Source organism: Phasianus colchicus, chromosome 5, assembly GCF_987193195.1.
Source record: "Phasianus colchicus chromosome 5, bPhaCol1.hap1.1, whole genome shotgun sequence".
Classification (NCBI taxonomy): domain Eukaryota; kingdom Metazoa; phylum Chordata; class Aves; order Galliformes; family Phasianidae; genus Phasianus; species Phasianus colchicus.
Genome location: NC_143440.1, coordinates 28,601,356 through 28,614,397, shown reverse-complemented (window position 1 = coordinate 28,614,397; position 13,042 = coordinate 28,601,356). Strand labels below are relative to the sequence as shown.

The window sequence follows — 13,042 nt, the reverse complement described above, 5'->3', positions numbered from 1 at the left end:
TCACACTTGAGTACGAGCCTCATCAATAACACACTCAGAAGTTAAACCCATCTCATCCTACTATCTGCCATTCCAGTTTACATTTATAAAGTCTGAATTAGCTCTTTATGCCACAGCACCAGTATAGAAGATCAATCTGAATTATTCATTCACTGACTCCTAAATCTTTTCCAGAGTTGCTGCATTTCATCACACAGTCCACTCTGACCTGCATTTCCAATTTTTTAACAGATAAGTGGGGCTACTTTAACGAGAACTTCACTCATTTGATGGGCCCCGCTTACCAAGTAATGCTGAAGAAGTCCCAGCACCTGCCTGGCCACACTTTGACTACTTCAATACTTAGGTGTCACTTGTACATCAGTAATGATTTTACAGTTCTTTCCGGATCACTGAAAAAAGTACTCAATATTGCCTAGATATGTCAACCCGTCTACTTCCTTAAAAGAAAACTCTGTGATGTCCTTTTATCAATCTTCTCTACCTTCTCATTTACTATTTTCATAGCAATAATTTTACATTATTTAACTGTATTTCAGTTCCCGCTGGTTAAAAACGTATCTGATTTAAACTCAACTGATTTTTCCATCATAAAATTATAATTCTGTAGGTTATTAATACGTTCTTTTTAAGGTTGTTATTGGCTGTTGGGTTTTTTTGCTTGAAAAACCCTAAACAACAATTCTTTATTTCAGGGTCTGATGTGACTGACTGAAGCAGGATATTTTTTTTTTTTACTGTCTACTACATCACTATTTTCACAAAAGTACAGAAACAAAATGCCAAAATAAGGAATGCAATTTTGGCATTACATTTAAGCAATGACAAGGAATATATTCTGATTGTTAGGTATCCACAAAAAGTTTGTTACTCTTCACCATAATCAGTTCTTTACCCCTCTCTTCTAAACAGTATTTTTGCACTTTCAAATACAATACTCTCGACTTTTGTCACAGGTCAAGAACTTGACATTTTTTACAGTGTGTTCTACAAGGCACAGCTCAGCAGCAGAACTACATTTCCATTAGTACCAGTGACACTAGTGGACAGAGCTGTGATTTATTAGGCAAAAGGGAGCAGCAAGGACTAATTGGCTGGATGAGGACACACAAGTGTGTGAGAGGAATGCCTAAACAACAGAGAACACATGCAAAGGTAGCTTTTCCTTTGGTACAACCTCATAATGAATGGCATTACTGACATATCTGAGATACAAGAAATGCAGTACGTAAATTCAGATGCAAATTCAATCTTGCTCAAATCAGTACACTTTCCAGAAACATTCCTATATGAAAAAAGGTAAAGTTTGTTTAGTTTGAGAGGACAGTACTTAGTAAACAAGACGATAAAAACATCTTTGTTAATTTTCTTGCTGTAAGTTGATTGTATCTGTGAATCTTTTCTCATCACCACCACATTGAAGAAAAAGTGCAGACTTCAACAGGCATAAAATAGGAGAACTGTTGTTGCTGTCTGTAATAATCCAATAACGGTATATCCTTAAGCAGAAATTATTACATTCTAAAAGAATCCAGTACATATTCAAAATGTAGATTTTTGTAAGGACTATATAAGAAGATAAATATAAAAGACAGGGGGAGGGGAGAGCAATGGACATTTGCATGCATCAAGCAATCATGCTTCAAAAGAGCTGGCTTGGTCCCCTCAGTAACAGCTGCAGATATAATGCTAATAATATCATAAAATAAGGCTTCACATATTAAAACAGCAACTTTTTTTTTGAAACTGCCCTTGATCTTTTCTCACACCGTATTTAGTAACAGCCACCAGTGTAATCCTCCAATGTGACCTAAATATAGAATTAGATGTTCTTAAGAGCTGGACCACATGGGGTCTGCAGAAAACTGCTCTCCTAAATGTCAGCGGTAACTCGGTGATTGGTTAGATTTTGTCCATCAGAATAGAGAGGCAGTAAGTATTGATTAAAACTGTCAAATACTGACAGAGAGGCTGTGAAGTACACGCTTGACTACCGAACTGCTGGTGGTTCCACCAGCTTCAGTGAAGCAAGGAATGAGCATGCCTCCTGCCTGCAAGTCAGCGCTCGCAGTAAAGTACATGTTGAGACCGGAGTCCAAAACAATGATCTGGATCTCTTCTAATTATGTGGAAATTCACATCCATTTGTTTTCCTATACTGGTCTGCCCTCCCTAGAACCCAAGCACTGCTTTGGAAAAGTTTCAGCATGAGAACTCTCAGCAGTTTAGATTAAGAGAAAATAAGATTGCTTCTGTCACTTCTGTCCATCAGGAAGGAGCCTCATTACCTGAGTAGGCTTGTAATACATTGTTATGCCGGCCACATCCTATTACCATTGATTTCTCCATAAAGCTGATGCAATTATGGCCATTTAAATATTATCCTTCAACTATTTACTTATCTTGCTGGAAATAAATCTAAGCGTATCTGAATACAGATCAGTTGATTTTGTGGTTAGGCAGCAAGTAAAATAGAGAGATGCGGTTCTTTTTACTGCTTGTGGTTCTTTCATATAAATGAATCAGAATGGACACACACATATTCTATGGAAAATGAGATGCAGAGTAATTGCAGAGGCATTCAGAACTGAGTGGATTCGTATGTTTTGAGTTTCCACTTGAGCTTTCCACATGTAGTCAAAGATCAAAACTTTTTATTTCCCACACCAAAGAACACAGTTTGTTATAGAACACGGCCGGACCCAAATTATTTTCAGTAATGGTAAAACACTGTCATAAGTCTGGCAGGTAGGCAGATGTTCTGCAAAATAACATAAGTAAAACTCAAAAGGTTGAGAGTTCTTTCACAGACGAGTCACAGAAGAGAAATGTAATAGAAAAGTTTTATTAGCAAGACCATGTACCACCATTTGGACACTTAAGTGTGAGAGCTATGGGTGCAATCAAGCTTTTGAAGGGCTTGTGACAGGAATGTTGAATGCTATATTCACCGGGAGGACCACGGTGACAGACAAAGTGTTAACTGGACATCTGATCCCTGTAATTTTAAAACATTAAAAATTATCTGAATTAGCTCTATGCTTTGCTTCTGGATACAAGGAGCCTTTTTCCAGTTCTAACAAGGCTTTCTGCAAGCCTGAAGATTTATGAAACTCTAAATATTAAACTGGACAAAATAGCCATTTTGGTGCTCAGTAATGTTTGAAGAAAATGTACTGTGGAGGAAAGAAAGAAATATTTCTCTATAAAATTTCCTGAAATAGTGAAAAAGTAATCACAGTTGTTTGAAAGCTATACAGAAGTTTAAAAAGCAGGAAATGGTAAGAGGCAGCACATCAAGTACACTGTTCAGGCTAAAGAGCATCAAAACTTAGGCAGCAGAAGTGCTGGCGTATACACATAAACATACCATCTAAGGCCAGCATCAGCTCTACTTTTATAGACCAGGTAAACCACACTCATAGTGAAATTTATTTGTAGCACTGTACTCGGCACCTGGACTTCAAAGTAAAGCTGTGTTCAGAAAGAAGCACTGCATGTTCAGAAATCTTCCTTTACATAAAACCTTGTTTTTATTGGACATCAGTGAGTCAAAGGCAGATGGCTGATCTAATTTTAGACAGGGACAGACCCACCCCACCAGCAGCTAGGGTAATAAAGGGTAGCCAAAGTTATGAGCCCCAAGCAACAGATTTATTTTACCTTATATTCAGTCTCCAACGTCACATTGTTCTGCTTCAATTTTTCCTTCAAAGCAGGATCAACCTGTAAAACAAATATATATATTTATAATTTATTTTATATATATATTATTATTATTATAAATTTATATTTATTATAATTTATTATATATATATTATAAATTTATTATATAAATTTATAATTTATTTATATATATATATATAAAGTTTGCTTTTAAGATTTTTTTTTAAAAAGAAATTTACACCTCAAATAATCTAAGTATCAGTACATGAAATCCCTCCTCTCCTCTAAATATATGCTGTTTGTTTAGATAGTAGTATGATGAATATAGTGCAAGAACTGGGCTGGAAAGAGACAAGTCAATAAACTTTCATATCAAACCAGAAGCACATCTGTAATTAGCCCCACACTCGCATGACATTAGATAGTTCCACTTGAAACTGTTTAGATCGACAGTTTTGAAATAAATAAAGCCTTAAACAAACAAAAGAAAACAACAAAGAAAAAACTGCTATCACATTACATATTTTATTCCTGAATGGTGTGGTCAGTGAACAGGCATACAACACATTCTGCTTTACAAAGTCTACACATGAATCAAATTTCCAACTTTCTGGTGAACACACTGCTCTTTCCTAGCTTTGATTCTATACAATGTTGGCAATTACTGCCAACCTACAGTTAGTCAAAGAACTAACCCAAGAACAGAAATATGAGTGAACAACAGTGGATAAATTTCATGCAGTTGAGCCCAGAGGGAGCTGTGCTCATCCCTCCCCTTCCTAAGCCTTTCTTAAAAGGCCTGAGAGCAGAAACATTCTTCATCCTTAGAGGAAGTGTTTCGTCTTCTTTCTCCTCAAGTAGAAATCAGCCAAATGTGCAGTACTCAAACACAGTCTTTAGGCTAATCAGTTAGACTATCAAATCTACCATGACAAATCATTCTCATTTTTAGACCTTAAATACAAATGTTGTTAAACGAATAGATGTGTGAGGGGATTGGAACTGTATTCAGTTCTACAGCTATGGTTCACTAGTCCAACTATGAACAGTTCAATCAACGTAAGTTGCTATTCTTAATTTGCTGCTTCTTGATCTGACTGAAAAGTGCTCAGTTATCCTTATTATCGTCAGCTGTGAACGTCTAAGATCAGTCTAGAAAAGGAAGGAATACAAGTTAGAGAACTTGCCTGGCTTCTACCTTCAGATTCCTCCCTATTTGGTCTCCTACACCAAATAAAAAATGAGATGCTATGTCTGTGCCTTGGTATTCAAGGCCTGCACAGAACTGCCCTTCATTGCAGACAGATTGCCTCTCCCTTTCTGTGACTGTGACCTCCAACAACAGCCATGCCTCATTAGAGCAGCGAACCCATCCATCACAGGCACAGAGTGGGACCTTGCTGGGCGGCCAGGCACGCTGCAGAGCTCGCGTTTGCTGAGATGAGAGCGATCGCGGACCTCAGTGTGTTCAGAACTAAATGCAAACACCATTTGTTACGCTTAGCGTTCTCACAGCACACATATGGACAAGGGGAAATAAATGCTCCAGCAGGTGAAGAAGCAAGAAAGAGGGAGTATCATTTCCTCCTACGTTCTCCCTTCAGTTAATAAGACACCTGAGATAAAATGGTTGGAGCAGCATCTTTACTTAATTAGCTGCAGCCATAACTTAAGTCCTACAAGGTAAAAGGAAATGAGCAGTGAAGGTCCTTCCGTCCTCACACTTCCTTCCATATTTATTCTTCCCTGTTTGAAGGAAGAAGACTGGCTAAAGCAGATACATCCCAGGCATCCTATAACTTGTAACTGTTCCATGTTGTCTTTGTAATACTGACAAAAATGCAAAAATGAAAGAGGATAGTTTAAATTTCTCAGAAAAAAACACCACTACCCCACAAATGAGAAACAAAGAAAATCTACCTCTTTAAAAGCACAAATACAGCAAATTAATTTACTGAAAAAAAATAGCAGCTAAACCCTATCTTGAGGGCAAACAATGCACACATTTTAGCAAGCGCTTAATATTTACTTGACAAGTCGACAAAAGACTCAAATCCAACCTGCAGAACATGGTGTTTTGCTTGAATTTGGACAAAAATACCAGGGAGCAAAGATGTATTTCCTCTTATCTTTACATTTCCTGTTCCCTACATATTACCTATGATGAATAACTAAAACACACTTGACTCTGCACAGAAATCGAGTCTCACGTGCTCTAAAGCCTTGGCTGTGAAGCTCCACTTCGCAGTTACCAAATCTAAACAGAAGGTCACAAATAATTTTTAGAACTAACAAGGTAGTTGAGGGAAAGCGTGCTCTGAAGCTCTGCTTTCCCAGCATTTGTACCACGCTGCGTAATCCTTCTGACAATACAGTAAGAAAAAAGGGAAACATAGTGGTCCTGTTGCCATTCTGAAAAGGCAGATTAACGTAAATATGAACCACAATCCCAGATTATACCAGGAACACTCACAGTGTGGGTAGAACCAGAGAAGTAGCACATATCACACACCTTCCACAAGAGCCAAGCACAAGCACGCACATTTTGCTTCATTTTGACTGCCATGCCAACACACATGCTGCTGAAAGAGCTACAAGTATTCAGCCACGTGTTGAAATGAATCATCAACTATGCTGTGAATACAAATCCCCATTGATAAAGCTGATGGGAAAGGGCATAGCCCAAATGCCCTTGCAGCCTGGCACTGGCTGTAACCTCTGCACCATCACTTAGGAGGCAGGCAGGAGCAGAAGACATCATCCACTTGCACCAGCCTACTGCCTGTCAGGCCAAATCTCTGATACTCCTTTAAGATCTATTTAAATCCAAGTTCTGTCACTAAAAATGGAATTTGAAGACGCATGTTGTTCTTTCAATTACTGCACAACTTGAAATTACTGCTGAAAAGCTACTGAAAGGCACAATAGAAGTATCTGGACAGCTTTCGTGAGAAGCCATCAGCATGGCTTGGATACCAGTACTAAAGATACCATTCCCCAAAATGGGTTCACCTCTTTACTATTTTTGTGTAGAGCTCATAGCAATGTGAGTGAAACATTCTCAGATTATGTTGCTCTATAGAAGTTCATTTTACATTACATCACTTGGAAACACAAGGGTGGGTATACAGACAAATCTCAATAAAAATTTTAAGAGCAAAGTTATCAAACTATAATTTTGTCTTATCTTCAAATTTACCCTTACTAAACTTCTAAAGGTTCTCAAGATTACCAAAGAGAAAGACTTAAAAAAACATCAGGCAGCAAATCACAAAAATATGCCTAGAAATATTAGTAGGCAGCTGCTTGAAGTTGTAAGTCCCTAAAATCCTTTTACAAGATGGCTCACCTCTCATATTAAGGCTGATGTTCCTGTCTTCCAGTATGAATCAGCTGGTTTATGCCCCTCCAAGTGTGGCTCTGGGTGCAGACCAGGAGCATCTCCTCAAGGTGGGCAGAAACACCTCAAACCCACAACCTCTACCGGGTTGGGGCCTTCTGCAGCATGCTGTGAGAAGCTGCCAGCCCCCGTGTTTTCTTGGGTAAAGGGTATTTTTTATTTGCGACACAAATATTCCTGGCATGGTATAAACCTAAGAGCACTGCTACTAAAAATTCTCTAGCTAACAACTCTGTGCTGGTCTTCAGTGACCACAGTTCATTTTGGTTTAGAAGCAAATAATAAATACAGTGACTGAAAGCTGTGAACATTGCTTATTTTACCTCAAGGATACCCAAAGGATGGCTCTGTCACCAAGGAGCCCAAAGAACACCACCACTACCCTCTGTCAGTACATTAAAGCAGGCGAGCAGTGTCACCTCCATTCAGTCTTCAGACAGCAGTGAGCTGATCCACGTTTTGATTTTCAAGGCAGCATCCTGTTACCCAAAACAAATGCGCGCCCAGCTGTGTAATTCAGACAGCCAACCTTCACAGTAGTTATCCTTCATTTATCCATACCTTCTCACTATTTGTAGGCTGGGGCTTTAGGGCAAGCCAAGCTGGAGTACAGAACATCTTCTAAAGCTGTGGGCTCCCTCATGCTACACAGCACTGCTACCAAAGGACAGCCATGCCATGAGGAGAGCCCTGTGCCTGAACAGGCCCCTCTCACATCAGCCATACACTGGTGTCCAAGGCCTGACCAAATATTTGCACTCCAGCCTCAAAAAACTTTCCCTCTAGCAAACATTTCCAAAACACAGAACTTGTCTACCCTAAAACTAGGTAGTTATTTTTACTAAAACATGGGTATTCTTTCTTACCCAGTTCTCCACAAAATAATATCCCACCGAAAGATTTCAGCTTTTACTTTAGAAATGGGAAGGGCGATGGATGGGATTTAATGAACATGAATTAAGCTTTTTTTTTTTCTCCCCCATCTGCTCACACCAGCATAAACAGATGGGCCACAATTCTCCAGCAGCATACACAACACAGCCCACAAAATTGACTGCTTACATGAAATCCTGCAGTTTGTTCTCCACACCCATTTTTGAAACCTAGTATAAAACAAAAACCACCAGTTCAGGCTGTCCCATAGAATATTATCTTCAAATACACAGATCATGTCTACCCCTCCAGATGGAAAATCAGCAGTCTTAAGCAGAGCAACTTAAATTTTCCTTGAGGAAAGACTCCAGTAAGTTGTTACAAAAGTCTGTCACAAATATTCCAACCTGTGGCTTATAAGCAGCCTGAGCAGCTGTGGACACGAGATGACACATGCCAGGACTGAAGCAGTGCCTGTAATCTACAGCTAAGTGTCATTTTGCTAAAGGCAGTAAGAGAATGGAGGTCAGAGCATCAGCAGGAGCAAAGGGCAAGGGAAGACACACCATTACATGTAGCTGCATTTCCAGCAGCCTTTAACTACATTATTCCAAATTTTTAATACACAGAAAATATGTATGTAAGGCTATTGCTCAAGCTTGGACAGGAATACTTCTGCATACTGAGGTGATATTGAGAACAAATCCAACAGTCAGGCTCACATCCTTTGACTCTTTCCTAAGATCTGCATAGAGCACAGATAGTCAAACAAAAAATATATATATTTAATCCAGCCTCTGACAGAAATCAATGCAGACATTTCCAAAGGAGCAATATTAAATCTTATTACAGAAGCAGTTCCTACAGTTTTGATACATGATGTGCCAGTAATCTCTCAAAATCCAAATCTTTTGCTTGCTTCCAAATGGATTAAAAACAAATAAACAAACAAAAACCACCTACAATCTCAAACTCTGGACCATGCATTTTCACATAATAACATAAGGGCAATGCAAGCTATTATGTTAAAAGCTAATACGGAGACCAAACCAACCCCTTCATCAGCAAGCACTTAAGCACATCTAGATTTCTTCATATAAAATCATCATAGCAAAGTTTTCTAGCTCTGATTTCTGAGAAAAAAAAGTACTCAAGCATTTAATCAATGAATGGTATGCTTTCATATCCTGCTTGATTTGCAGGTGCACATTTATTTCATATGTAACACATAAATTAGCACCTTAGACCTTGGCTTTGAATATGCCACCAGAAATTTCATTTCACAGAAAAATTCAGCACAAAAACTGCTCTTTCCAGTACAAAACTCTGGAAGCAACAGCAAAACCCTTTGTGTTTCTGAAAGGTCCCTGCAAGAAAATCCAATGCTGTGTACATGAGGATGCATCAGCCCTAAGCACAGACCCAACCATCTCTGCAAGGCCAAACTTTCCAGTATGGGATCTCAAGGGTGGCACTCCCAAGCTTTACTATACCCTGGTTCCCTTGTAGCCCAAGAGCACAAAGGGAGGAACTTGCCAAGAATTGGGTGCAGTTTCCCCTCAGTCTCCTTTTTAGTTTCTTCCAAACAAGAAACAAAAGCGTAAGAGCTTCCAGGTGAATTGGAAAAATATGTTCAAGGCCTCAGAGTGAGCTATGCAAGAAAGACAGAAATGGCTCAGCTTGCTTTTACTGACAGAGGATTTAATGCTTTAATCTGTCGCTACAGGAAGGGGTGAAAAGTAAGGCAGCAGCATGTTCAGGCCTCTGGGCTGAAATGTGGACCATTGGTCTCTTAGCCTGGAAGAACGTGCTTGGAATATTTGCTGAATCAGCCACCACAAACCATTAACAGGCAAAACAGCAAGAGGAGAAGATATCTGTTTCAGAAATATAGAGAGAGTTTCTCAAGGTGCCTTTGTGAAGCCTCTTTAGTATGCAATACCCATCCTGCTATAGCCACTTAAACAGTGTGGAGTACACAATACAAACTAAATGCCCTGAAGGTATCAGTCCAGAAAAAAAGGAAATGTTACAAAAGCCATGCTTAAAAAACTCCTTTTCTTCTCCTCAAAGTGGGTACAATTTATGAAAAATTCATAAAATCTACTAAAAGATTTTACCATATCTAATATGAATTTCATCACACCTTAACTTACCTTTGAGCACATTTTAATACCTCAGCAAACCTCCCAAAATTCCTTATAATGCTTTGGCTGTTAATAATCTGACATGTGCAGCTTTGAATGCATTTTCTGCCATTTTGGTTAGCCTGTCACCATGTTGTTTATCAGTGAATCACTAAGGTTAGAAAAGACCACTAAGCTTATCTAGTCCAACGAACAACCCATCACCTACACCAGCAAGAAAACATACACTGAAGTCTTTTTCTGAGTCCAAATATTTCTCAATATAAAACACAAGAAACATATTTTGCTGGGTTTTAACCTCAACAATTGATTTTGGTTACAACAAGACTCAAAACTTTCTGTAAGTACTGTAACAGTAATGTTGGCATTTTTAATGGGTATTTTAACAGAAACAACTTTCAGAATTCAGTGTGAACTTCATGCAATTGCTTTGGTTCCCTCCAACCTCCATCTCTGCAAAATGTACTGAAAAAACCTACCACATTCTAACAACCACCATCCTAAACATCCGTTTTCTAAAGGAATTACTGCCTTTATAACAGCTTTCCACCCTACAGTAAAAAATACTTTCCATACTGACATCTAGTGAAGCTTTACAGAAAAAGAAAAATTCTATTCTTATACGTGCACAGAGTTACTGCCTTCCAAATTACCAATATTTTAATTACTGATGTATGTATAAAATGGCTAGAATTTGTATATCGTGCACTCTTTTCTTTTGAAAGGTATTTTGCCACCATTTTAAAATAAAGAACATATTTACCTGCTGAAGGCTCAGACATTCTGATGGGTATATTAGAGGAAGCCATAATGATGAGACGTGGAGTAATTAAAATTAAACATGACTAATGAAGTTACTGGTTTTCCATTATGCCAGATGAAAATTTGCAGTTCCAATTTGCCATTAGATATTCAGATTAATTGGATCTTGTTACTTACTGTATTGTTTCAAATGTGACGTATCTATTTATAGCAGAGAAAAACATAAAAGAACCATGTAATGCTTCCAGTACTAAAAAAATACTATAGGACTCAACAACAGCTGTGCAGAAAGCAGTCTCTAAGCCCTCTGGCTACTATTGTACTTTTAAGGGCTAAGCATCCAACATGAAAAAAAAAACTATAATAAGTTCAATGGGAATTATGAATGAGAAAGATTTTAATTCATGCACTGTAGATTAATACGGCAAGTTCTCTCTCTATGCAGTATTGCAAAGCTTGCATTCCTACATCCTGTATCAGTGAAGAAAGAAAAGCTCCTTTGGGAATACCTAAATGAGCAGCCTCCTGCTCCCATTCATCACAGAACATGGAAGGCTGTGTAAGAACATGCATATTCTTTAAGGGTTCAGAAGTGGATGGGCTTTAAAGAGAGCTTATGAACTTCTTGACCTCGTGGCTGCTATTCTGCCTGCACTAGATCTACATACAAACTCACAGACCTTCTGCCATCCTGCAGCTGCACTCCAGAACGGCAAGACGCCACGTTCCACCAGCTACAACATTCATTTCAGCACTCATTACTGTTCTCATTTTTGTATGTCATAAAAAAAAGGCATTAAGCACTGCCTGACACAACACACAGGAGGCTCAGTGCAGACTCCGTGGAAAATGTATCACCCATCGAATCACAAGCAAAACTATAAACATGCTGTGTAGTAACAGATACTTGGAGAGATAGAGATCATGTGTTTTCTCATTAGCAACTGTACTCCACATACAAGTTTGGATTCTGCTGTTTCAGCCACACAGAAGTAGCTAGCAACAGAATCAAGTGACTTGAGTTTTTCCAGCTTCAAAATACAAAGGATAAGAAAGATCTTCTTAGAGACCACACTTAAAACGGGAGCATCTGCAGGTAAAGAGTTTTCAATGCCTTCTTGGTAATAACTGTTGCAATCTACAAGTCAAGAGCAACAGAAAATCCTGGTCTGGGGACTGGGACCTCAGCCCTTTAACTTGAGTTTCGGTGTGTTGATTCCACTGCCAGGGCCTCAGGAGGAGACTGCAAAGCCCTCCTGGTGCTTGAGGGAGGTGAGGGGAAAACAGCTGGATGTTATGTTTGAGCTAAAAGCTACCTGAAGCTGAATTACACACTTGCAATCCCTCCAATTGCATGGCTAAAAATACCAGTAATTAATCATGTCAATGTGACAGGATCTAAAAAAAAAACAACAACAAACAATAGAATACTTAGTACTGTATAAAATGTAAAATTCTGAAATCTATCAACATTTTATATACCAAAATTAGTTCCACTTGCAATGGCACTATAATGAGTTTCTCCACTTAACAGTCTTCTCTTCATCTGAATCTAATCTTGACAACAGAAAAGAAACACCATAAAGAATTATGAAATGGAAAAATGGCTTCTGTTTTAAAATGAGGAACCCAGAATACTTGCATTCTATTTCACGTTTTGTCACAGAGAAGCTCAATAATCTGAGATAAATCTGCCAGATGTCCAGCTTTTCCCAGACGTAGCCCTTTTTTTTCCACCCAGAAATTCAATACAGACCAAGAAAAAAAGAAAAAAAAAAAAAGAAAGATTTGGCCATTTGCCTGGAATTTCCAGATGCTGGGCAGCACAGTCATGCAGTAGCTCTGACGCAGTTGCTAGATGGTTGGAAATCCTGCTGAATATATATGCACTGGGACTGTCAGCCATCCAAATAGAGTTACCTTGTGTGCAACCATCCAGAACATACGCAGCAAGCAGCCTTTACTGAGAACTCCCAAGTAAGATATGCCAGGTAGGATAGAAATTATGTCCTCATTTTCCTGGACGGAAACACAAGAGCCCTCACATGAAGTATTCACTCTATGGCAATCTTCTAAGTGCACCCACATGCAAGAAAGCTGGAACAACACACCAGGCCATCTGACATTTACTAGATCAGAACAGGCAACATAGCAACAGCCACTCTGCACACACATCTCAAGATTCAGAAGGAGA

The 13,042-nt window shown here is 38.8% G+C and overlaps 1 protein-coding gene across 1 annotated transcript in view; it reads right to left on the bottom strand.

Annotated features, from left to right (window-relative positions):
- Positions 1-13,042, bottom strand: part of COX16 (cytochrome c oxidase assembly factor COX16) — a 46,406-nt gene that overhangs the window by 18,451 nt on the left and 14,913 nt on the right. Inside the window, exon 3 of the mRNA XM_031593636.2 lies at positions 3,664-3,726. Coding sequence (XP_031449496.1) covers positions 3,664-3,726 — 63 coding nt within the window. The remainder of the gene's footprint in view (positions 1-3,663; positions 3,727-13,042) is intronic.